The following is a 27,095-nucleotide window of genomic DNA, read 5'->3' as shown; positions in this document are numbered from 1 at the left end:
GATTAATATTTACTGCCTGGTCTTAGAATGTGCAGAAATTGTTTCACGGAGGAGTATTTGTTTCTCTGATATTTTGCAGTGAATGGGGTCCCTTTTGCCACAGTTCTGATTAGCACCCATGATTTAAGCATAGGAGAGTCGTTAAAAAATGCATGGGTCTAATGGCGGCACTTGGGGTTTCGATTAGTTCGCGCTACAGAAGGGGATTGTCGACTCTACCCGCTTCCCACCTGCTGCCAGGCCGCACAGCGCGCGCAGCGGCAGGCCTGCATGAGGCAGGTGAATCGAGCGCTGAACCACTTTCACAGCCCAAATGTCACCAGCCGCCACTGCCGGCACTTCTCAGCAGGTAACGTGATAGTACCAGCACTTCTCAGTAGCAAACAGTTGCCGTGGGCCACTGCACTGCTATATTTCCATTACAAGCACTGTGCGTGTATGCAGGGGACGACAGTGCGAAGAGGACCAAAACAAAAGCCCTGGTGTGTCAAAGTGCAAAAAATGTACAGCACTTTGCTACTCACTAATAAGCGTGGTAGAAAAAAGCAAATAAAGTAACCCTGGGCCGCTAGATTTGACCTCCTTGCTCCTTAATTTACTTTATTGTGGCACCAGTGGGTGGACATAAAAGAATGCTGAGTAACTGTTGGGCGCTGGGAAACTCAATGAGTTAAACGCTTGACGCTGATTGCTACGGTGACCGAAGGTTGGCAAATTGGAAACAGCGACATGAGCATGGATACCTTGCCACTTGCCAGTACCTTCATCAGCTAACAATTTTAACAATTCCAGATTGACTAAACTTTAGAAACCTCACTGGCAGCAATGGGACACCTTGTTCACAAGCCAAGCCAGCACTAAACATAACCAGAACCCCAATGCAGATCCACCAGCTGGAATGGCCCTGTAATTACTCCGACTCCTCCACCAGCTGCCGCGATTGCCAAACTGCCATTAAGGTGCGCCAGCGCCAGGAGACAACATGCCAGCTCCACTGCACACCCTCACCGCGCAAGCTAAGCAAAACACATGTTTGGCATTGGCAAAAATAAATATAAAAAACTTACCTTGGCTAGTTCCCGCGATGACTCCCGACTCGAGTCCCGTCCGAGACTGCAGACTCCCGCCTTCCTGCATTTAGAATGCCGCCGCTGCGTCTGACGTGGTCGTGTGGGCTCTCGTAGTCACTGAAGGCTGCAGGCAGCCTCCCTCCCCTCCGTGGCAGCCGGCGCTGATTGGTTCGGCCGGCTGCCCTAACAGCGTCATTTCTCCTAGTCTGCATCCTGCAGAACGGAGAGTGGAAGGTGGCTTGGGGGGAGCGGCTTGCCCACTGTTGCTAATACTGTCTGTTTGGACAGCCTCTCAGGCTGTCCAAACAGTCAGTATTAACTACAGTGGGCAAGCCACTCCCCCAAGCCACTCCCCCCTGCCCTGAGGCTCGAGGAACAAGGAAGTTCTGTTCTGCTGACTGCTTTCTCGCCGTGCGAGAAGGGCAGGCAGAAACAAATGGTAGTTATAAATAAATAACTACCATTTGTTCCTGCCTTCTTCTCGCACGGCGAGAAAGCAGGGGGGGGCGGCGCTCAAAGCCCCCATGGTAGAACCGCCGCTGATAGTGATGTTGTTGTGCCCCTGAGTGATGCTGTGGTGGTGCTGAGTGATGCTGTGGTGATGTGATAGAGTGAGTGCGATAGATAGATAAAGGGAGGGCGATAGAGGGAGGGCGATTGATAGATAGAGGGAGTGCGACAGATAGATAGAGGGAGGGCGATAGATAGAGGGCAATAGAGGGAGTGCGATAGATTGAGGGAGGGCGATAGATACATAGAGGGCAATAGAGGGAGTGCGATAGATTGAGGGAGGGCGATAGATAGAGGGAGAGAGAATGATAGATATAGGGAGGGAGGGCAATAGAGGGAGGGCGATAGATAGAGGGAGTCTGATAGATGGAGTGAGGGAGGGCGATTGATAGAGGGAGGGCGATGGATCGAGTGAGGGCGATGGATCGAGTGAGGGCGATGGATCAAGTGAGGGCGATGGATCGAGTGAGGGCGATGGATCGAGTGAGGGCGATAGATAGAGTGAGGGAGATAGATAGATAGAGGGAGGGCAATAGATAGAGGGAGGGCAATAGATAGAGGGAGGGCGATAGATAGATAGAGGGAGGGTGATAGATAGATAGATAGATAGATAGATAGATAGATAGATAGATAGATAGATAGATAGATAGATAGATAGATAGATAGATAGATAGATAGATAGATAGATAGATAGATAGATAGATAGATAGATAGATAGATAGATAGATAGATAGATAGATAGATAGATAGATAGATAGAGTGAGGGAGGTCCATAGATAGATAGATAGAGTGAAGGCGATAGATAGATAGATAGATAGATAGATAGATAGATAGATAGATAGATAGATAGATAGATAGATAGATAGATAGATAGATAGATAGATAGATAGATAGATAGATAGATAGATAGATAGATAGATAGATAGATAGAGTGAGGGCGATAGATAGAGTGAGTGAGGGTGATAGAGTGAGTGAGGGTGATAGAGTGAGTGAGGGCGATAGAGTGAGTGAGGGTGATAGAGTGAGTGAGGGCAATAGAGTGAGTGAGGACGATAGAGTGAGTGAGGACAATAGAGTGAGTGAGGACGATAGATTGAGTGAGGGCAATAGAGTGAGAGAGGGCGATAGAGTGAGTTAGGGCGATAGAGTGAGTGAGGGCGGTAGAGTGAGTGAGGACGGTAGAGTGAGTGAGGGTGGTAGAGTGAGGGCGGTAGAGTGAGGTGGTAGCGTGAGTGTGGTAGAGTGAGGTGGTAGCGTGAGTGCGGTAGAGTGAGGGCAGTAGAGTGAGGATGGTAGAGTGTGGGCAGTAGAGTGCTAGAGAGAGGGTGGTAGAATGGTAGAGTGAGGGCGGTAGAGTGAGGGCATGAGGAGGTAGAGTGGTTGAGTGAGGGCGGTGGAGTGGTAGAGTGAGGGCGGTAGAGTGGTAGAGTGAGGGCGGTAGAGTGGTAGAGTGAGGGCGGTAGAGTGAGGGCGATCGAGTGGTAGAGTGAGGGCAGTAGAGTGGTAGAGTGAGGGCGGTAGAGTGAGGGCAGTAGAGTGGTAGAGTGAGGGTGGTGGAGTGACGGCGGTAGAGTGGTAGAGCAAGGGCGGTAGAGTGGTAGAGTGAGGGTGGTTGAGCGGTAGAGTGAGGGTGGTAGAGTGAGGGCGGTAGAATGAGGGCGGTAGATCGGTAGAGTGAGCCTTTTAGATTGAGGGCAGTAGAGTGATAGAGTGAGGGCGGTAGAGTGGTAGAGTGAGGGCGGTAGAGTGGTAGAGTGAGGGTGGTAGGGTCAGGGCGGTAGAGTGGTAGAGCGAGGGCGGTAGAGTGAGGGTGGTAGAGTGAGGGCAGTACAGTGGTAGAGTGAGGGCGGTAGAGTGGTAGAGTGAGGGCAGTAGAGTGAGGGCGTTAGAATGGTAGAGTGAGGGCAGTAGAGTGAGGGCGGTAGAGTGGAATAGTGAGGGCAGTATGGTGGTAGAGTGAGGGCAGTCAAGTGAGGGCAGTACAGTGGTAGAGTGAGGGGGGTAGAGTGGTAGAGTGGTAGAGTGAGGACAGTAGAGTGAGGGCGGTAGAGTGGTAGAGTTAGGGCGGTAGTGTGAGGGCAGGAGAGTGGTAGAGTAAGGGCGGTAGAGTGAGGGTGGTAGAGTGAGGGTGGTAGAGTGAGGGCGGTAGAGTGGTAGAGTGAGGACGGTAGAGTGAGGGTGGTAGAGTAAGGGCAGTACAGTGGTAGAGTGAGGGCGATAGAGTGAGGGCGGTAGAGTGGTAGAGTGGGGGCGGTAGAATAGGGGCGTTAGAGTGGTAGAGTGAGGGCAGTAGAGTGGTAGAGTGAGGGTGGTAGAATGAGGGTGTGAGGGCGGTAGAGAGGCAGAGTGAGGGCGGTAGAGTGGTAGAGTGAGAATGGTAGAGTGAGGGTGGTAGAGTGAGGGCGATAGAGTGGTAAAGTGAGGGCGGTAGAGTGGTAGAGTGAGGGAGGTCGAGTGGTAGAGTGAGGGCGGTAGAGTGGTACAGTGAGGGTGGTAGAGTGAGGGCGGTAAAGTGCGTAGCTGAAGGTGGCACGCAGCTCTCTGCTGCTGGCACATTCTCCTACTGAACTATCGTTCTACTTTGGGAGTATTAGCATTTTTAATGCAGTTCTAAGCCATGCATGCTTCCCCTGTTGCGAGGTTTGGTCTGCCCAGGCCATATGCTGTAGAAATATGGAGACGAAAGTACAGTTTCCAAATGTATCGCCTCGTCAGGGAGGTAGTAGGTGCTATGTAAATAAAAAAGAAAAAATGAAAGATTCTGGGACGGACCGGCTGACCGGTTACAGGTTATACTTAGTGAAAAGTTAATGTTTCCTCTAGCCATCAAGTAATAAGCATGTAACTTCAGGAGGGGGGATTAAAGAGAAGCTATTTACAATCAATTATTCAAGACTTGCATAGCGGCTAATCACCCAGTAGGGTATCCAGGCGCTGAAGATGTGTCTAGAATTAAAGGAGAACACCCTTTAATTCAGGAACATGGTTGGTCCGGTGATAGCCGAAAAGCTGTAAATGGCACTTTCAGTCAGACCTTTCAATATTTTAGCAAACTGGTTATTTTAAAAGTAAAACTGCAAGTCATAGACCTCAACTTGCTGCTGGCTTAAAGCCAGGCTGACGTTGTCACGCATTACCAGTCAACCATATAGTGGAATTCTGCTACTGTCCCAATTGTAGATGTGAGGTGTTCCAATTCTGGCATTCCAGCTACAAACTGGTTATTGTGGTTTTACTTTTTAATAATACAATTTTATATATATATATATATATATATATATATATATATATATATATATATATATATATATATATATAAAATATATATATATATATATATATATATATAAAATTGTATATATATATATATATATATATATATATATATATATATATATATATATATATATATATATATATATATATATAGCTGCTCTATGTAGCGCCAACTTCCTTCAAGGGCATTAGAGTGCTTTACAAGAGAATCACATTATGTTCACACACTCTCACAGGCAGGGAGGCTATGTTTTCGTAACAGGTAGGGCAGGAAGCGAACGGAAAGGTTGAACGAATAAAAATGTGGCCCCTGCCATATCTAGTTGGCCTGTGCAGTAGTTTCTAGCTTTGTGCGCTAAAGCTTTGTACCTATATGGGGCCTGGATGTCCAATTGGACCGGAAATTGGCAGGCTGCATGTGCTTATCTGCCATTAAATCCTCATTTCTGTAAATCCCCTTGGGACGTAGATACTATTGCCCAGTAAGTGCCCCTCTATCAGGATAAGTGGCTGCCCCCTGGGGTTGGGCTGAGGGCCCTTCCTTCTCCTTTTGTCACAGCACAGCTAGAGAGTGCGCTGTGAAGAGCTGAGAAGGGTGCATTGCTGCTGTGCTTTATTGCAGCCATATAACTGTCTCCGAAAGCAAGAGGTGACGGACCAACACAGGGTGGGGGGAGGGAGGGAGAGGTAGAATGAGATGAGCGGACTTTGTTCTAAAAAGATTGAAGAGTCGTGGTTTCCTCTGAAGGCACCGGGGCATATGTTCAATGCTGAGTGGAAGGAGGGAGCACAAGGAGCGAGGAGAGAAGAGGGAGGGAGGGGGTCACGGGGAGCTATGGGGAATGCTATGCTGACATTTTTAACACCACAGACACGCATATAAAAAAGCCATTAACAAAAATAAGCTGTGTTTTAGGAAGGAACAGGAAGAAGGCTGTTTGTGAGGGTGCACGTGTGATTGTGCAGAGTGGGCTTGCATGTGTGTTTGGTATGGAAATGCATGTATGCATATGAGACTGCATGTATGAATGTGCATGTTTATAGAAATGTGAGTGCGTGTCTATTTGCATGTATGTAATTATTTAGGCACCTGTGCTCATGCATGAGCCTGTGCCTTGATGTGCGCATTCCCACGCATGTGAGTATTATTGTAGGTCTGTTTGCGTACAAATATGTGGTGTACCTTTGTACAAGATTATCCTTGTTAATTTTCATACCGCCAAATTGCATATTAAACTATCTGAAGGTTCTTCTCTATTGGCCCGGGATAATGTTATTCTTTATAACACCATTCTGACAAGCAACCTGCTGATTGTGAGTGCAAGATATTGGGGAAATCCGAGCGGCATAACCAAAGAAGGGGCTCCCGCAAGAAACATAATGAAGTCAGACTGCCATTGGAATTTCTTATTTTGCAGAAACAATGCCCTAAATCTGCTGCTTATTTCTGCAATACAAAGATGCACATCTCAGTGGTGTGTGCGCGCGCACACACAAAATGTTTACAATTCCATGCAATGCCACATTTCCATTAGTGAACTGCGGGCCTTCTTAAAAGGAAAGAAGAGACCCCGTGGGGGGGAGGGACGAGGGGGAGGATGACAGAATGAGAGATGGGGAGCTAATGAAACATGCATTGGCGGTCCCTTTCAAGTGAAAGCGGGATGTAATTAGGGGGGAGGAGCAGTGAGGCCGAGACGCTGGGGAAGCAACAGATGCCTGTCAGAGTGCATTTTGGTGTGAAGGGCTGGTAAGGCTAGGACTGAGTCAGTTACTTATAAAATAGTTTGATGCTTATGGATTACGAATTATAGCCAAGCAGCCAGTGTTAGGCTGTATGTTATGTTTTTTTTTGAAAGATTGTTAAACATGGGTTAGATGTTAAAGGAAGACTGATGGCAGATAGGTTTGGCTGTGGCAAGATAGTCATACCTGGTGCAGCAGCAGAAGTAGGCTATTTGTGTACATGAACCAAGTCAAAAACGCTCTGCTGAGATTAACAGAGATTGTGTGAAATCAACTATGCACACTAGTGTTACAGGAGAGCACTTTGATCATTGTGAATTCCAAACATGATGTATGGATGGCAGGCAGCTAACAATTGCGACCCAGGGGGTCTGATTGCAGCAGCCTGTAGTTAAGATGCTTCTTCAGAACGTTGCCTTTTCCTGGCTGGAACAGAGTGATTTACATAGAAGATATGCGGCGTCTCACAAGTACATACGAATACTGTGTAAGTGTATGACTTCACAGCGAAAAGTTAATAAAAGCTGTAGAAGCTGCATAACCATTTGGCACAGCTTATTAAATGTAGGGTAAGCATACGACGTTGGGTACCATTTAAAAGGAGTGGCGTGAATACGTGACATCAGACAGTTATTCCAGTTGGCAAGCAAGAAGCATCTGTGGATATTTGTAAATTCCATTGTGAGAAATTAAAACGGACATATTAGAGAGGGTGTCCAATTGGACCATCGGGGCTGTTTATAAGAGGCATTGAAGCATGTGACATCAGACAGAGGGGGTCACCTATATGCGATGGCATTTGAGATTCGACATCTGACAGGGGGCATTTACAAGAGGTGCAGAGTGAGAAACTTTAGACGCAGCTATCAAAGTGGGACATTGTGAGCTATCACTTACTAGAAGTACTCTGTAAACAAGGTGCTTTTTCGCTGCTGCATGAAATGCATTTACATTTTAATCAAGAATAACAAAGAGAGGGGAGTGCAAGGGAAGGAGAGGTGGAGTGCGGGGGGGACATGAGAGGTTTTAAAAGGCGCACATGAGAAGGGTTTCAAGAGGACAAGTTGAGGTAGCGGGAAATCAATGAGGGATTTACAGAATGGCTGCAAAAGAAGCAACAATGAGCGAGGCGAGGGGAGGACACTCAGGGAGAGAGAGGGGTGGTAGGGATGGAGACAGAGAGTGGGAGGAAACAGAGAGAGACAGGCAGAGATAGAAAATGGGAGGGATTGAGAGATGGATAGAAAAGGAGAGCACAGGCAGAGAGACAGAGGAGGTAGGCCAAGGGAGTCTGCGAAAGAGAGAGGCAAAACGAGAAGGAATTAACAAGGGGGAGCGGCATGCATAATCCTGATCTAGGAAGAAGCCCAGGGGAGCTTTGAAGCTCTCGGAGAATGCGAGTCACGGCCTGGCGGATGAAGTGTGACGCAGTGGGCGGGGAAGCACAGGAGCAAATGGTTAGGAGAGGAGAAATGCTGCTGGCAGGAGGAAGGCTCGGGCACGCTCGTGCACGAGAGCACATGCACTCGTGAAAATCCTCTTTGGGAGAGTTCACTTTAATGTGTAACTTTTCGGTTTCACCGCTATAGGTCTCTCTACGAGACCTAAAAATGGTGCGACCATACAGCGCAAACAAACGTATTACACTTAGCATAAAATTAACATTGCATTAAAAAAATCTTTTGTGTTTGGAAACTTGGTTAAACGCACTGATCTAGTCCCTGGTCTAAAACTCCAGTTTGCCAGCTACACATGATTCCTACTGCTGCTGATTTTGAATATGTGAAATATAATGGGGAGCTCAGTCATAACCGTTACATCTATGAGTCATTCATTTCACTCTAACACAACTACCTCTATTGTTTAGCAGGGCTCATCACTGCGCGATTGACAAAGCATGGCGGAAAAATGCACCATTCATTTACAGACAATTTTTAAACCCCAAGGGCACATCTTTAATTTACGTTGAATTCCCAAGCGCCCGTGGGAACAATAATAAATAAGAGCCCATTTGTTTAAATCTGTTGTTTTATTTGACTAACAGGGTTTCACACTTCTTCCAAGTGTGTGCAAAATTATGTTTAAACGGGGATCAACTCGTAGAAAAAATGCTGGAAAGAGGACGTGGGAGAGTTATGTCCCCTGGGCCCCTGGCATAGAACAAAAGCTAAAGCAGATCGCACCAGTAGTGGAGTCTGCTTTCATTTTATTTTGCTGTGATGTCAGCAAGCTAGCTGTGCGTGGTGGCGTTACGCAATATAGAAAATAATGAACCATTTCCCTCGCATCAGGATTTTGTTTTTATTTTTAATACTTTGTGGTATTTTCACCCGAAACATTTTCTTTTCAAGTACGAGGACGACCACTGACCTTTTCTTTTTGAGTACAGAGGACGACCCGTCCACGTCCTTTGCACTACAAAGCTATTCTGGTGTGTTGTTTATATGGCTCTACGTTGCATATGATATGATCACGAGGCATTGCTCTGTGCTCGAGGGGTTCGCAGCAGGGTGTGTGTGGCGGTTATGTCAACTCCCCCAGTTGTTTGTATATTTGTGATTCTCTGCTAATTTTCAGGTGGTGCCATTTAGTACCACATACATTTGTAAGAGGGTGATGCAGGACTGCATTTCTTTGTAACAGTCAGGCTTGTTTTGCGTCCGTAAAAAACTCAATGTCCATATTTTGTTGTCTAAATGAGATCCCGAGAACATCCATTTTTGCTATTTCAAAACAAAAATGACCACCGCAAAAATAAAGAGAGCAAAAGAGTGTCCTGTTCACATACATGTTCCATGTGGCTAAATAGAACCTCGGTGTAAATTCACTTGTGTGAAAAACCACAATTAGCTCTACAGCGGAAACTCCTTATAATAAATACGGCACGCACAAGTTCAGTCATTACAGGCAGGCACTTCTCTCCATGTGGCTAAATAGAACCTCGGTGTAAATTAATTAACTCGTGTAAAAACCACAATTAGCTCTACAGCGGGAACTCCTTATAATAAATACGGCACGCACAAGTTCAGTCATTACAGGCAGGCACTTCTCTCCATGTGGCTAAATAGAACCTCAGTGTAAATTAATTCACTCGTGTGAAAAACCACAATTAGCTCTACAGTGGAAACTCCTTATAATAAATACGGCACGCACAAGTCCAGTCATTACAGGCAGGCACATCTCTCCATGTGGCTAAATAGAACCTCAGTGTAAATTTATTCACTTGTGTAAAAACCACAATTAGCTCTACAGCGGGAACTCCTTATAATAAATAAGGCACGCACAAGTTCAGTCATTACAAGCAGGCACTTCTCTGGGACATGGGTCAATGATGTTCCATGTGGCTAAATAGAAACTAGGTGTAAATTCACTTGTGTTTGTGTAAAAACCACAATTAGCTCTACAGCGGGAATTCCTTATAATATGGCACGCACAAGTTCAGTCATTACAAGCAGCCTCAGGCACTTCTCTGGGACATGGGGTGGGGGGTTATAATTGCAAGGCCAGCGCTGTCTGCGAGAGAGCAGAGATGCGTTATCACCAGCACATATCAATCTGCATGGGACCTTCGCCTTTCTGAACTCCACGGAGTCTGCGTCCTGAGAGCAAAGAATGAATTCAAGCCCTCGCTTGGGCCATGCATGCCAAAACCAATGAAATAAACCGAGCTGTTTGAGCCATGAAAAGCACGACTTCAGAGACCCGCTGCATAGTTTGCATAAATCGATTCATAGAATGAGGTCACTTTCCGACAGGGTCTTGTACGTCAAAGTATGCCCTGGAGCAGGTATAAGGTACCCCAAGATTTACTGGTGCCTTCACTGTTTATTAGTAAACGCCCCACTGAAATACCAAAACATCACAAGTAGTTAAAACTATGGAGAAATGGCTACATATACAGATTAAACGCGTACACACAATATATATTTACATGTACCGGTTAGCATATGAGTGCTTTTGTTGTGCTGTAGGCAGCTTCTGGGTGCACACTGTGAGACAAGTAGGTAAGGCTCGGCCTCCTTGCTCAGTGGATTAATGCAACCTTTTTATTTGTCTGTGTTAGACCGTATGGACAAACATCTCGGCGGTTCGACTCAGTATGCTATCCTTCATAAGTCGATAAACTGAGTACCATTGAGTTGGGTAACACTAAACAAGACACTCGGCGCCACCGTAACAGTGGAGAAAGCTGCTTAACACGTTTTTGTTATGTGTGCTGCTGCTCGTGTTTTTTTTATTTTTAGCAAGCGCGTGTGGTAACTTCTCTAGAACTCTCCGTCCACGCACTGATCATGTATTCACAGTTGTGTTGGAGGCTTGCTCACTCCATAGAACCGCTGAGCTGGGCGCCGGGGATTTAACCTTCTAACACACAGCGGGACTGTCCCAAACTGTGGCTATTTCAGGCACTATCGTTTCATCAAAAAGCGAAGCTGTCAAGAGTCTCCATGCAACTTTTGGGATTTCAGTGCGTTGTAAACGCTCACGTCAGCAGATGGAGACGTATTTGGCGCACTTTGCTTCTTTTTACAACATTCACTAAACAATCACAGTACGAGGTCATTCTATAAGAAGAACACTTTTGTCTGGAAAACATGTAACACGTTTCTCTCGCCTGGCAGCACGGTGTCCCAGGGGCTTCAAAGGAAACAAGAAACAGGAAAAGAAAACAAGAAGTGGCAAAGACAACAAGCTGCGGGCGGGGGAGAGCTCCTGGCAAATGGCCGGAGGGAAGCCGGATGGGGGCGGGAGAGCCTGGTGGGGAGGAGAAGTGTGGCAGGCAGATGCGCGGAGGGAAGTCAGATGGGGGCGGGGGTTTCTGTGTTTTTGAATGAATTCTGTTTGCGGATTAGGGAGATGCGCGTGCGTGTGTGGTCACTTGACCCGCTTTTGTGGTCACGTGACTCACATGCACTGTGAAGAAACCGCAGTGGTTTGACGAGTGGATCGAGCCCTTGAATGTTCGCCTATTACATTCGCAAGCGAATGATAATAGTCGAAACCTAAAAACTTTATTTAACTAAGGGCCCACCCAGCCGAGCGGCGGACTCCTTCTTACTTTACTCTCTTTGATTCGACGTCGAACCGACGATGTAACCAACCACCAACTTGCACCATGACAAAGTATAGTAAGGAAATGATGGCCAGACAGCACAGCTGTATACAACGTGTTATGAATTAGAGTGCCTTGCAGCTGAACATAATGCTCTGATTCTGGCCATCGTTCTTCTGCTCTGCCAGTTGATTGCAGAAAGACATTATCGAACCTTTGACCTAGTAAGTAGCGTAAGCCGCATCTGTAGGTGTCTGGCAGCCGGGCTCACACGCCAAGTTAAGAAACTGAGTCAACGGGGGTATTCTACTAAGAACATATGCTGGCACGATTAAAAGCACAAGTATTTTATGATATTGTACAGGTTTGGTGAGGTGACCCGACACAGACTGGTTGAAAGTATCTATATGGATAAATGTACCAATCCAGTGCCATTACCCTATGCACCAATGAAGTTGGAATTTCAGCAGGCCTCCCACTTCAATTTGTTATGGAAGCACTTTCTCTACCCCTTTTAACACGGAAGTAGAGGTTAACTGCAGTTTCTATGCGTGCTATGACAGGGTGTCACAGACCTGCACAATACATGCGCAACAGAAGCAAAGAAAATTATCATTTAAACACCGCTTGAGTGGATAAGGCAGTTGCTTATGAGTTTCTGCAATAGACAAGGAGAGAGAACAGTTTATTTTTGCATTCCAGATTATAGAAGTGTTCAGCTATTGGTGAATGGATTTCTTCTTTTCTAACAAATGGAACCCATGGATAGATATTCACTGATGTTTAAAGAAGAACCAAACTTGTTGTGAGTAAGTTGGAACCAGATTGAGACCACGTTGTAAACTCATTTGAGCACGGTTGGATATGGCGAAGTAATATGTGGTGTTTTGTTATTGCAGGTCCAATGGGTGCATTAAGTGGTGCATTTGGATGCTCATGGCATTTGTTTGGAATAGACATGAGATAAATTGAGTGGTGCTTAGATTATTTAGGATTCAGTCAACCTTCCCATTCAGAGTTATTCATGTTTGCATCATTTCTTTCAGTTTATGTCAGCTGTGAGTCCTGATAGGAACCTGTAAAATGAGAAGCTTTCGAAATTTGTTGACCCATTCTCAGCTGAAAGTGCATGATATTAATAAGTGTTTAGAACGGAGGAGGATGATATTGAGCAATTAAAGGCAACTCCTTTGTTCCTAATCAGCTTGGCACTGTGGTTGAGCTAGCCCATTTATTAGGAAATATTTGGTAGTAATAGTGGAAGATTAAGAACATTTCCACCTGGACAATTCAGAACTGTTTTATTTGTGTTATATGTTGCCTTGTAATAATTTGTCTTCATAATTGTATTTTGTTATGTGTGGGGCAGTTGACAATGCAATGCACTGAACAGAGTTGAGATGTTTTACATTGTTTGTTTTGTATATTGAAATGTGGTTTGTATAAATTATATTTTTTTGTAAATTACTGTAAGGCAAACAGTAGAATCAATTAAAAGGGATCACTGTTATTAAATACACTGACCATGAACAAAAATGTAAGTTATCAGTTTCAGAGTCAGTATTGGCGTGTTGTTTGTTGGTTAAAACTTTCTAATAGTGGCATTTTCAGAATTCTAACTTAAATCTGACTTTACCATTAATAAGTATTTTTAATTACAGTTAACACTATGGGCCCCATGCATCAAACCAAATACTGGTCGCAAACGGGCAGATTCTCAGAATCCGCCCCTTTGCCACCGGTATTTTTGCATTTGGGATGCATCATCCCAAATGCAAAAATCACAATTTAAGGAATCTCTAAATTGTGATTCCTTAAATTGCGATTGCATTTAAGGAATCCCAAATTGAGATTCCTGAAATGCAATGCATGAAAGTTAAAAAATTAGCGATTTCGCTAACAGGAGTAGCAAATTACCATGAAGTTGAACTTCATGGTAATTTGCTAAAACTTTGAAAAATGCACTGTTGTGCATTTTTCAAAGTTTCATGTTGCGCACACACATGCCCTTAGGGCATGTGTGTGTGCAATATATGTGCAGAGATCAATTTCAGGGGTGCATCAAGGTGTCATGTTGACACCCTTGCACCCTTGAAATTGCATGAGCAATTTGCGAGTACCTACTGATACTCCCAAATTGCTCATGCAATCTCCACTTCATTCCTATGGGCCTGTAGGTCCATAGGAATTAATGGGACAGCATTCCTTAATTGCGATTAGCAATTTGTGAGTAGCAATTAAGGAATGTTTAGGAACCGCTATTTTTATAGCGATTCCTACATGCATAGGCTTTTGCGATTCTTAAATAGTGATTCCTTAAAAATCGCTATTTAGGAATAGCAAAAGCCTACATTGATGCATGTGCCAGTATATCTTAATCTTCTCCTAATACAAAGTTAGCACTTATTAACTGTAATAAGGTAACCAAGAGTTAGTCAATAGGAAATATATGCCATACAGCAGTGAAAAATTACTTTAGGATTTCTTCACTTGCGGACATGTAAACCTTAAACCCACATGTCAAACTAATAAATAAATTACACCTTGCCCTATGAGGCCTTAGGGCCTACCTCATGTGTGATAATAAGTATTAAAAAGGAAGATTTAAGTCCAGCAAAAGGTTTATTTTGCCAGGTCGAAATGACAGTTCAAAAAACGGCACTACAGACTGCATTAGCAGGCTTGAGACAAGTTTTTAATAGGCTAATTTAGTGGGTGGCCCAATGGGTGCTGCAGGCCCACTTGTAGCACTTAATTTACAGGACTTTGATGCATGTTGTGCCATTTAGGAAAGACTAGCAAGTAAATTAGAAAGTGCCATTTAGGTTTAGGCATAATGTATCATGTGTGAAGGAGAGAGCACAATCACATGAGCAGTGGTAAAGTGCACAACACCCTAAAGCCTACAAAAGAAATTCAGCAAAACATGAGGAGGGAAGGTAATTGCTTTGGGAGAATCCCACACCAAGGAATTCAGGTATAACACTTGAGCTGATCCTGAACACACATTAGAGAGTATCTGAGCGCAAAAAGGTGACAAAGGCCTACCGGTTCCATTTTGGAACCCCCTGGCCTATTCATGTGCTAAAGATGAAGGAGAGATACTTTTCACAGACATTAGAACCGTATTGCTGACATTTTTGGAACTAGAGAGACGGAACCTAGCCACTGAAGAGGGGAAAGAAGAGACTGGTTTCCCTTTACTGATTTAAATTCAAAGGGTTGCTGATTAGTCTTCCTGAGACTGGTATTTGGTGAAGGGGAAGGGTGGAGCTGCAATTCCTGTGTTCAGAGTTTGAGAGGGGTCAGTCATTTGTATTGCTTTGTGAACACTAGCAGGTGTGGCTGGCAGGTCATCCCGGAGACAGTCCTGCTATTAGGAGCATTACTTTAGACAAAGGCTGAGCCTGAAAGACAGCCCAAGAAGGACACTTAAAAGCCAAACCGGCCCAAGCTAGTACTTTCCGGGTGTGGCAAAGCCTCAGGATACACGTTTCTGCCCTGGGAAAAAGGCAGAAATGTAGATATGGTATTTTTAGTTCTATAATCCTCATGCTTTCCATTTCCTCCACCCCCTCCTGGTTACATTTCTATGGAACTTTGTTGGCACAATATGTCAGAGGAAAATTGTGGGTGAGAATTATTACACAATACGTAATGATTTGGGCACAGACTCCTCTTTGTGCCGGATTATACATGGAGGGCATATTTATATTTCCTTTATAAACTAATTTTTGCACAGGGATTTCCACTGAAGGATATATAGTGACAAAAATATTACATTTTGTTTTTCAGAGTGGTTCGTACAACTGGATATCTGTTGTTTATCCTACATATTAATGCATGCATTTACTATATGGCATCAGCCTATGAAGGTCTTGGCAGCACCAAGTGGGTATATGATGGCAATGGAAACATGTAAGTACCTCAGTCTCTGAGCAGCCCATAGTTATATAAATAAGATGTTTGTACCTGTGTGGGCTATTGCCATATCTGATATAAGGTCCATGACAGGATTGAGCTGCTTGGCATCGATTCATTCCTTATTCTTTCCAATACCTTCAAGCCCTAATTCCAAATACGATTTTAATAACAAAATATTACATGAGTGTTACTAATATTTTCCTACATTTCTACAATGAGTGACATTTCTATTTTCTCATAATGGGTTTCTTGTGTTCCGGTTCAGGGAGGCCATGGCCTGGCAGCTCAGGTTGGACTGTTCCCATGAGGAACAGTGGGAAGACTGATTTGCATATGGCTGGGTCCAAACTGAGGTAGCATGGTGGGGGGAAAATGATGGGCTGGAATGCAGCCTGAGCAATTGCCAGTAGTTGAGATTAATGCAAGCATTTCATCATTCACCTTGTTGTTTTTGCATTAAGCAAAATGGGGTTAGTTAATGGATAAAATAAATAATATATTTCTTAAGCAATGCCAACATCAGAGATGCAGTGCGCGACCAAAAAGCCACAGCGAAGTTGTCCAAGAAATCAAGTTCTGGCACAGAAGACAAACTTTTCCGTGATTCATTCCAGGTATAAAGAAGGCAGAACGTACAATATTTCATGAATTGTAAAAGGTGGAGGCAGGCTACTTTTCTACCATGGATACCATTCAGAATTTCCACTCATAGGAGTGAGTCTATTGGTAGTATCCCCAACCAAGACTACCTCCATCTAAACAAGACCAAGTGGCTGTTCAGAGCATATTTCCGAGGCTACTAAGATTAACCATACACTAGGGCAGAAGTTTACATCATCCCCTCCTTGCACCATCCTCTGAAAACAATCATGCCTGAAACAGGTACAAACTCTGCTTTTCAGTCTTTTCTGCTATCCCTCAGTGAGACGCTCTGAGACCTTTACCAATTTTCATAGTTTATAATCCAGCTGTCATACCCGTAAACCTTTGGTTTTGCAAGCTGTTATTGGGATCATTCACGTTTTTTCGATGTCCTTATTCACATGATTTTCAATAGAGGTGTTGTTGGTTCTGCAAGTTTGTGTGTGCAAAGCTTAAGTGGAGTTACTCTCATCACAAGAGATGTGTGCAGTAAGAATGATTTCCTTTTCTACAAGACCAAATATATCAAACATCATGGGTGTGGCCTGAAAACAGGTGAAGCATATCTCCTGGTAAAAACCTTGAGGAAACAAAGCAGTTTTCTAGTGTACAACCTTTTTAAAAGAAGGGTAGTTTTCTTCCAGGTGGCATCTTAATTATGACTTGTGAAACTGTACTTGAAAGATCCTTGGATTTGTACTCTAATTCGTGGTGGAGCACTGTCTATAGGCTGTAGATCTACATGCATGATGAGCTGTGGAAGTACAGTTGCCTTCCTTTTAGCCTCCCTGAAATGTGGGCCTTCTTAGAATTATAACATAGTTAAACAAGTTGCTGTTAATGGTCAAGGAAGGCTTGGGTCTGGACATGAGGGCCGTTGTAAGTTCATAGATCCTCTAGGTTTTGTAATCAAGCAAACAAAGTTTATCAGGATCCCAAACACACTATGGTCTTCATGACTTCTGGAATCTCAGTGGAGTCAATATCTCTCAAGTTTTCAAGGAGTCTGCCCAACATTATGTGAAGGCTGTATGCTCTTGCCCCATCATAGTCTCTAACGTTTAGAAGACACATGTTTTAGATCTAGAGGTCAATAACATCCTGTTAAAACTGGAACAAATCCAAAGAAGGGGTTCAATGGCATATTGTACACATTCCAAGATGACTTGCTTGACAAAGTTATCCACATTTTTTAGTTACCTTTTGAGGCCCTAAGAGAGGCATTGCTTTAAAACCAGAGGACCTCCATCTACGTGAGCACCAAACAATATATTTCGGTGAAAATGCTAACATGACTCTATCTTCAGAGAGAAAGCTACAAGCCTCCTCAGAATTTCAACCTGCCTCACATGAGCCTTTTCCTGGTGAAGAGGATGCATAATGTTAAACCATTCAATTAAATGGAGAACATGGAGTAAACCTTCCATCACTCTGCAAACTCCAGATTGGTTTTCACATAGGAAACTGTGCACGGACACGGAAAGAATTTAACAGATTGATAGCTCTTTCTTGATTCTGTGGGTAATGGTTCATGGCCGTTCTTAGTTGGTGGAGTGATTTGTCTAGTTAATTCCAATAACAAATGAGACTCCTCCATGTTAACTAGTTACCTGACCCCCAGAGGTTGGTGTTCAAATTTGTAAAGAGATAAGTTGGCTTTAGCCTCACAAGATCCGCAAGAAGCTAAAGACCTGACTTTTCAATTAACCAGGCTACGTTGACATGGCTAGGCACACACACATGCTCAGCACCAGAATACCCTTACTAGTGTTAGTCCTCTTTAAATAATACACATAACACATGGGTGTAGAAGGGGCAATACCCCCCTCATAAATATTTTTTTATCAAAATAGAATCACAGTATTATTTTAGAGGCAACAGATGTTATGACTAGTTTGTGAATTTTCACTAGGGCATAGTTTAACATTGTAGTACATTCAGAGCAACATTGCCTACCCCTTCCACCTAAGACTACAATTGTGCCCAAAACAGTCATATGTAAGCAGAAGTATCTCAAGATCTCCTACTTCCATTTTGCCCCCAGGCCTCAGTCCTAAAAGTTAGGTATTTGCAAGCACCTTACTTTTGGCCATAAAATGAGATAAATATTTGAGTATCCCACATGTTTTTTTCTCTATACTTCTAATCCAAGAGTAAGGGAGTTGTTCTCATAGGGAATGTTGCATGGTCACTTTGTCAAGTTGAACCTAAAGGATACTTATTTCAAGACTTTATCTTGATGATCACCGATGGAAGTAGCATCTTGTGGCAAGGAGTACTATATGGCATGATAAATCCTACATTTTAATATGTGGGTATAAGACCTTCCACTAAAATACGTTTTTTGGTGACTATACACCAATGAAGAAAACAATAGATTTGAGCTATTTTGGCATTCTGTTTAGTGCAAATTAGAATTGGGACCGTCTGGCTCTTCAAAAATCATAGTCGTTGGAGACGGCCTGTGAATCCTTGTACAGATTTGCAAAAAGGTTAGGATACATCTCCCAAAAGAACTGATAATTCTACACAGAAATAAAAGTTTGCCGGTTGGGGACCTACCCTTGTAAAGACTCTTCAGGTAGCAATGAATTAGGTTTTTAGCAAGGCTTTTAGGAATTTCCAGATCCACAGCAAGTTTTATTATTCACAAAGAAATGGGCCTCGATTTTATAGAAGATAAGAGAGCCATGGCACCCAGTTTGTTGTGGGGTGAAATCTGCCCCTCACCAGAGCTAAGCTTCACTCGGGGAAGATTGGAGCATTGTCTGAAACAGACTAATATGCTAGATATCCCTTGGATCAAGTATATAAACTATACACTTTATGATTTAAGGATTAACTAGTGTTCTTGAGAACAATAGCGAGATTGGCTCACGTACTAAAGCTTTGGTAAAGTACACATACTATGCCCATAGAGATAAGATGAGACTTGAGAAAGCTCTGGAAAGGGTATATCCCTTTATCAACTTGTGAAGGCAGGGTGCCTTACCTATTATGGATAAAGAAACCAGAGCACAAATTTTATTTAACATGCATTCAAATAATAATGATTCACTTCCTGGTAGCTTTCCCCGTTACGGGTACATGGTTTGCCTCATAACCCCACTATCCATGACATTCAGTGTTCATACAGTCCACCAATATGTTTATCTTAATATGCACTTTATAAACAGCTTTTAGAACTCGGTTTGTGTGCCCAGTTTTAGTAGGGCAATGTTTTAAAACCCCTCAAGAAGGTTTATTGTTTTTACAACGCTGTGAGTTTCCTACAATCTGTTTCTCAATATTTAATTTTATTACCCAGCCAAGGGGTTTAAGGAGATAAAATGAGCTGTGACTCAGTCACGGCACGATGGAAAGATAATAAATGATGTGTAACTGAGTAATCTTATCTTTGTGATTTTATTGTGTGATATTTGTTTGTAACTTGTTTTATCCAGTCCTTTCGAACAAATAAAGATTATCTGACTGGCTGACATGAATTACATTAATTTGGCCTAATCGCCATAAATGGTACAAAAGGCGGTGGTGATGGACGGAGCATCTGAATCAATCAAACAAACACTCACACCCAGTCAAAAGATCTGGGTTTAATCCATCACCGTTCTTTGGCCCACTCTGCCACCCCAGTACAGACAAGGCTATATGCAAATCAGTCTGCTTAGTTTATACTCGGCTGCCTGTTCACCCCAACCTGAAAGAAGCGGGACTCCAATCCCCACACCCCACAACCTTCATTCAACATTCACCACAGCCAGCACCCTTCTGACCATGGAATCTGAAAGGCAGCTGAGTATTCTAGAGCGATTCGCAGGTCATAGCTTCTTTATTAGAGGTTTTAGCAGCACCACTGGTGCTGTAATCGGTGGACTAATCGGACTGGGCTGATGGCCTGCTGTTTACTCTGCAGTGCACCACGAGGCCCTTCAGGATTTCGAGGCTGCGTGGCAGCGGACGTGGTAGCAATTCAAGGCAAGAGCTATAAAAAAATAAAAATAAAGAGAGGCCTTAGTGCGGGGAAGGCAATGTAATTATACATCGGCTGGGTGTCATTACTTGCGTTTTCATGCCATACTAGGGATTAACAGCTCTGTGCGCAAACACCACACCTCTCCTGCATGTTTTGAAAACATGGTTTCATTCTAACTCACTTTTTACACTAACTCACTGAAGTCTCAAATGACAGCGAACTACTGCAGCGGGTACCGCAGCCCACAGGATATTCGTTTCAGCCACCGTTGGTGGAGTCGGGCCCCACCATGGGTGTCTAATTTGATAAAATAACTGCCTGCGTCCCAACACATGGCGGGAGCAGTGCTGCCTGTCTGCGTCAAGAATGTATCAATTAATGAGAGTGAATATTCTGTTACATTGTAGCAGCTTAGAGCTGCAGGCTCTGATCCAGCCCCCAAGCCTGCAGGGGACAGTGCGCACAGAGCACTGTGACTCCAGCTTTAGTTTTACTCAGTCTGGTGCATGATTATTAGCGCACCCTTGACAGATAAAGAAGCGATTTTATGCGTGACTTTGCATTTCAGTGTAGTGATCTGGACCACCACACTGGAATGAGCTAGTCTAACGCCTGATGTTTGGTACTTGGTAGGGCTGAGACTTCGGAGACGATTCAAGGCATAGCCAAAGTGGACTCTGGCCCAGGGCCCCAGCCTTTCAGGGGAGCCTCTTGAAAGTCTTGCTGTGATGACCTTGAATAATCACTAAACGGATTGTTTTGAATACCATTATCCCTCAATTTATTTTTAAGGTGGGTGATGTGTGAGAGTCTAGTATAGCCATTCTGCAAAGAAATGTTTATTTTACATGCAACATCCATAAAAAGGTTTCTTTTAGAACGCAATAGGATCAAATATATGAGAAATGGGAGTGCATTATTTGCAGTAATATTAGTGAACTGCTGATTTGTTACAATATTGATAACACACATCACTATCCCTGAACAGTAGATGTAAATACATTTAGAATTCGGACAATTGCGCCTGTATACTGTCAGTGGCCTGGCCTAAGAGGGCATGAACGTGCTGAAATGCAATCATAAATTCAAGCCTGTTCTGAGCAGGGGCCCCCAAAAGAGGTTTGGCCCAGGGCCCTCAAAATCCTTAAGATGTCCCTGGTAGACATGCTGCATTTCTTTGGTTTAATAGGGCTCAGCTTCGGGGCCAGGGCCGGCTCTAGGGCTCTGTGACCAGTGCCACTGCCCCGGCTATTGACTTTGGGATGTAAGGGGATGTGTGGCTGAACGCTGTGTTTGCAGGTATAATATTGTTTTAAAAGCACCTGCTGCGACGCTCCTTGCCTCCAGTAAATTTCATGCAATAATAAATATGTGAAAATGATGCTCAGAGTTTTCTCTAGTGGATGTTTTACGGTAGCGCTGAGGGTTAAAATACCTGCTGCAAAGAATGTGCACCATGCAGATCTCAAAGTACAGGCTGTCCCATGGCAGTACCTATAAACAAGGCACCGAAATGGGAACGGCAAAGCAAATTACTGCAGGGCATGGACAGCCAAGTCCATGCCCTGCAGGAACTGGGGGTGCATGCACACAGGGGGGCATAGTATGTGCCCCCCTGAATGTATCCCCAGGTATGCGATCTTGTATAGGTTCCCAACATTTCCCTACCATATGAACAGAGCTCTAGTTGGGAATCTTTCGTGAAATCTTATATTGGTACCTCCGTTAGAGTTCTGTGCTTTTCTAAAGCCGGAGTGTACTTGCCTGTGTAACCAATTAATGTCTTGGTGTGTTTATGTATATTGCAAACCGGCCTTAAGACCCATCATGTAGCGCTGTATGTGTGGTATCCACTGCATTTTATTTTTTTTTGCAAAAGTTTGGAGTAATGTTTGCACTGATATTTGTCGCTGCACCCATGTGCGTGGTCCAGTTCTTGGCGCACAAAGCATTGGTTGCAGCCCACAGAGACCTTACACTGCCGCACATGACAAAAGATATTAAAGGGAACATTGGTTACATCCACCGGATCTTTCTGGTTGTGCGGATATATAGGACTTGAAGGTTCACCTAGAACCCGACGAACCCAGAGCCAATAACTGAGCAGCATCTTGCAATGGTTTCTTTTTATGTACTGGGTATGTAACAATTCATTTGCGAAAATATATACAGGAATAAATCGGTTTAGAAACAGTAGCTATTTGCACTTTTCCGAAATTGTGAATACACATACTAGCATGGGATTAGGACAATTTTCAAAGTTACTTCTTTTTTACACATTGTCTTTCATTTGGAAGTCAGAAATGCAACAAAAGTCAATAGGTAATAACAGTTGCTCTACAATTCTATGTTACCCTAAGTCTTCCGATAAAAATAGCTACTCACTTGTGTGGGTAGGCCTAGAGCCAGCATCAGGAAACAGCTCAAAACGCAACGTGGACACACTTTATTTGTACTGTGAAAACTGACCCTTTTTTTGCAAAGTGCCTAGCTGTAGATTTTGAACCCTAAGTCTGCCGACATCTAGGGATACATAGCAAACCTATACTTGTTTGAAAACTTAGCACCCAGGGTAATCTAGTATGGGGTGACTTTACTGGATCTCAACAGGTTCTGTTACCCAGAATCCCTTGCAAAAACATTTTACTTCACAGTTCTGTGGTGGAAAGTTCTGGAATCTGTGTCGATCCACAACATTCAACGCAGCCCACATTTCCCATAGTCCTCAGAGAAAAATGGTACCTCACTTGTGTCGGTAGGCCTAGTGCCCGTGACAAAACGCAACATGGACACACTACATTTTCACAGTGAAAAGTGAACCTTTTTTTGCAAACTGCCTAGCTGTAGATTTTCAACCCTAGCTCTGCCAGCACCTAGGGAAACCTTGCAAGACTATACATTTTTAAAAACTAGACACCCAGGGAAATCCAGGATGGGGTCCTTTGCAAACCTCAAACTTTGTCAAAAAAATCCACATTTTACTCACATTTCTGTGGTGGAAAATTCTGGAATCTGCATGGATCCTCAAAATTCCACCCACCCCGCATTCCCCAAAGTATTCAGAGGGAAATGGTACCTCACTTTTGTGGGTAGGCCTAGTGCCAGCATCAGGAAACGACTCAAAACGCGATGTGGACACACTTTATGATTACAGTGAAAACGGACCCTTTTTTTGCAAAGTGCCTAGCTGTAGATTTTGAACTCTAGCTCTGCCGACACCTAGGGAAACCTAGCAAACCTATACATTTTTCAAAACGAGACACCCGGGGAATCCAGGATGGGGAAACTTGTCTGGCTTTCACCAGGTTCTGTTACCCACAATCCCTTGCAAACCTCAAACTTTGTCAAAAAAACTAATTTTCCTCACATTACAGTGGTGGAATGTTCTGGAATGTGCGTGGATCCACAAAATTCCACCCACTCGCATATCCCAAAGTTTTCTAAAAAAAAACGGTACCTCACTTCTGTGGGTAGGCCTAGTGCCTGCAACAGGAATTAGCGCAAAACGCAACGTGGACACACCACATTTCCACAGTGAAAACTGACCCTTTTTTTTGCAAAGTGCCTACCTATAGATTTTGAAACCTAGCTCTGCTGGCACCGAGAAAGACCTAGCAAACCGATACATTTTTGAAAACTAGACACCCATCGGAATCCAGGATGGGGTGACTGGTCTGGCTCCCACCAGGTTCTATTACCCAGAATCCCTTGCAAACTTCAAACTTTGTCAGAAAAAAACACATTTTCCTCACATTTCTATGGTGGAAAGTTCTGGAAACGCAACATGGACACACCACATTTTCACAGTGAAAACTGGCCCTTTTTTTTGCAAAGTGCCTACCTGTAGATTTTTAACTCGCTTGAACCTAGGGAATCCTAGCAAACCTAAACATTTTTAAAAACTAGACACCCAGGGGAATCCAGTACTGGGTGACTTGTCTGACTCTCACCAGGTTCTGTTGCCCAGAATCCCTTGCAAATCTCAAACTTTGCAAACAAAAACACATTTTTGTGGTAGAAAGTTCTGGAATCTGCGTAGATACATACATTCCCTACCACCTACTGTTTCCCCAGGTCTCCTGATTAAAATGGTACCTCACTCACGTGGGTGCCCCAACTACCAGCGATAGGCAAGGGCCCAAAACGTATTGAGGACACATCAAAATGACCTACCACAAACAAACCTGGTTTTGCAAGGGAAGTCATCTGGGTTTTTGGCCTAAGGTTGGGAGGCCGTTTTGGGAAAACTACCAAACTGACACATTTCTGAAAACGATATCCCCGGGGGAGTCCAGCAAGGTATGGCTTGCGTTGGTCCCCCAAGGATTTACTACCCAGAATCCCCAGCAAACCTCAAATTTAGCTGAAAAAATCCCTTTCTTCTCAAATTTCTGTGTGGGAAAGTTCTGGAATCTGCGTGGATCCACAAATTTCCTACCACCCAGCATTCCTCTGGGTCTCCTGATAAAAATGGTACCTCACTCGTGCGGGTGGGTCAAGTTCCCACAGCAGGCAAGGGCCCACAAAGTATTGAGGAGACTTCAAAATGACCTATCACAAAACAACCTGGTTTTCCAAGGGGTGCCGCCAGGGTGGAAGCCCCGGGCTCGGTGGTCATCTTGGTAAACCTACCAAACTGACACATTTCTGAAAACTAGACACCCAGAGAAGTCCAGCGAGGTATGGCTTGCGTGGATCCCCCACTGGTTTCCTACCCAGAATCCCCTTCAAACCTCAAATTTAGTTGAAAAAAACAAGTTTCTCTCAAATTTCTGTGTGGTAGAGTTCTGGAATCTGCGTGGATCGACACATTTCCTACCACCCAGCGTTCCCCCAGGTCTCCCGATAAAAATTGAACCTCACTCGCATGGGTGGGTCAAGTACCCGCGACAGGCAAGGGCCAAAAACATAATGAGGAGACGTCAAAATTACCTATCACAAAACAACCTAGTTTATAAGGGGAGTCACCTGGGTTTTTAGCTCCGGGCTCGGCGGCCATCTTGGGAAACAACAAAACCCACACATTTCTGAAAACTTGACAACCGGGGGAGTCCAGAGAGATATGGCTTATGTGGATCCCCCAATGTTTTCCTACACAGAATCCCCTGCAAACCTCAAATGTAGCTGAAAAAAACATATTTTCCCTATATCTTTGTATGGAATCACTGAGCCAGCCCAAATATCCTACCCCAGAGCGTTCTCCTTAGTCTCCTGAGTAAAATGCTACCTAACTTGTGTGGATGTCCAATGCAGAATTGGCAAAAACGTATTTTTAAAAAAAAGGTAGCGCTTAGAATTCTCGGTGCTATTCCTTTAATCCCTATGTTTTGGGCTCTTCCCTGTCACAGGCCCTTGCCCCACCCACACAAGTGAGGTATCATTTTACTCGGGATACTGAGAGGACGCTGTGGGGCAGCTCATTTGTGCCGGCACAGTGTTTACACCCAAAAATATGTGGAAAATGTGTTTTTTTCAGCTAAATTTGAGGTTTGCACAGGATTGGGTTAGAAAACGTTGGGAGATCCATGCAAGCCAAAAATATGTGGGTTTGGTAGTTTCCCTAGATGGCCGCCGAGCCCATGGCCAAAAACACAGATGACCCCCCCTTGCAAAACCATGGATTTAACCAAGATCTATGTCTGGGTGAATGGTTGACAATGTTCAGCATTCCGTCCATCATCTATTTGCGTTGCTCCTTTAACCCCTTCACTGCTAGGCCTTCCCCCTGCTAAGCCTTTTTTTGGCTAATTGGGGTAGTTTGCGCTTAGGCCCCTGCAACCTTTTGGCCACATAAGGTATCTACGTCAAATTTGCGTCCTTTTCTTCCAACATCATGGGATTCTAATGGTACCCAGGGTTTGTGGATTCTTCTGGAGGGGACCCAGAAATTAGCTAAAATACAGCTAAATTTGTTTTTTTGGTAAAAATGGGAAAAAAAGTGCTGCAAATGGAAGCATCTGTTTTTTTCCAGCAAATGGTATCAACAAAGGGTTTGTGGAGCTGAAATCACAATTTTCCCAGCTTTTAGGAACTGACAGACTTTTATCAGAAAGCCAATCATTTTACACAGTTTTGGCATCTTACTGGGACATAGCAGACCTTGCTTACTACACCTGAGGCGGAAGCCGGGTGCTTGAGAATTTGCTTGCACTGTGTTTTACTTTTGAAACTGATTTTTGATTTCTTCTGTCATTTTTAACCTGCGCCGCATCCCTCGCTCTATTGCACTCTCCTGAAGCCGGGAGACGCTACGCTTCTAAATATTGTAATTTTATTTCCTACCTTTCCACCTCCTAAACTTGCGCCGCATTTTGTTACCCTGCACTTACTCAGCTGATTAGGAGCTGAGGTGCATTCTAGGATTAGGAGACTGCCTGCAACTTCGGTGGCCATCTTGGGGGAGGCAGGCTCGCTGGTCGGCGGACTAGGCTTGCTGCCTCTTGCTTGTGACACTATAAATCTAGACGGACATGGCTCCGCGCAGCGGACGCGAGCAGCGGACGCACCTCCCACGCGCTGAATGAACGCCTAAGGAAAGCCCGTCTGCGCCCGTCAGCGTCCCGGAGTCGGCTGGGGGTGGACGGGCGGGTGTTCCATCCTATCACTTGTCGGGTAAGGTGTGTAAATACACGTCATCACAGCTCACTACTTTAAGGGGCACCATCAGTAAATGTTGTTCAATCTCTCCCAACTGCTCTAAGGGGAACAATTGCTTCTCCAGTTGTGGGTGGACTTCGGGCAACGGATTTATTAGGAAGGCATCGTCTAAGGTGAAGATCCAGCATAATCAGGTGTCGGGCACTGGGAATCTGCTTAACAATGTCTCCTGTTTTCTTCTCAACACCCGGTCACTTAGTAAACATGCTTTAGATCTTTATAATCTATTATCTGAATCCAAGCC

The 27,095-nt window shown here is 44.1% G+C and overlaps 1 protein-coding gene across 1 annotated transcript in view; it reads left to right on the top strand.

The window, feature by feature from the left end:
* The window catches only part of CNGB3 (cyclic nucleotide gated channel subunit beta 3), a 673,231-nt gene that overhangs the window by 392,491 nt on the left and 253,645 nt on the right, over positions 1–27,095 (top strand). Inside the window, exon 8 of the mRNA XM_086918038.1 lies at positions 15,451–15,573. Coding sequence (XP_086774164.1) covers positions 15,451–15,573 — 123 coding nt within the window. The remainder of the gene's footprint in view (positions 1–15,450; positions 15,574–27,095) is intronic.

The sequence above is a fragment of the Lissotriton vulgaris genome, chromosome 4_1 (genome assembly GCF_964263255.1).
Source record: "Lissotriton vulgaris chromosome 4_1, aLisVul1.2, whole genome shotgun sequence".
Lineage (NCBI taxonomy): Eukaryota > Metazoa > Chordata > Amphibia > Caudata > Salamandridae > Lissotriton > Lissotriton vulgaris.
The sequence above is the reverse complement of the archived record's forward strand: the minus strand, read 5'-3'. Positions and strand labels throughout refer to the sequence as shown.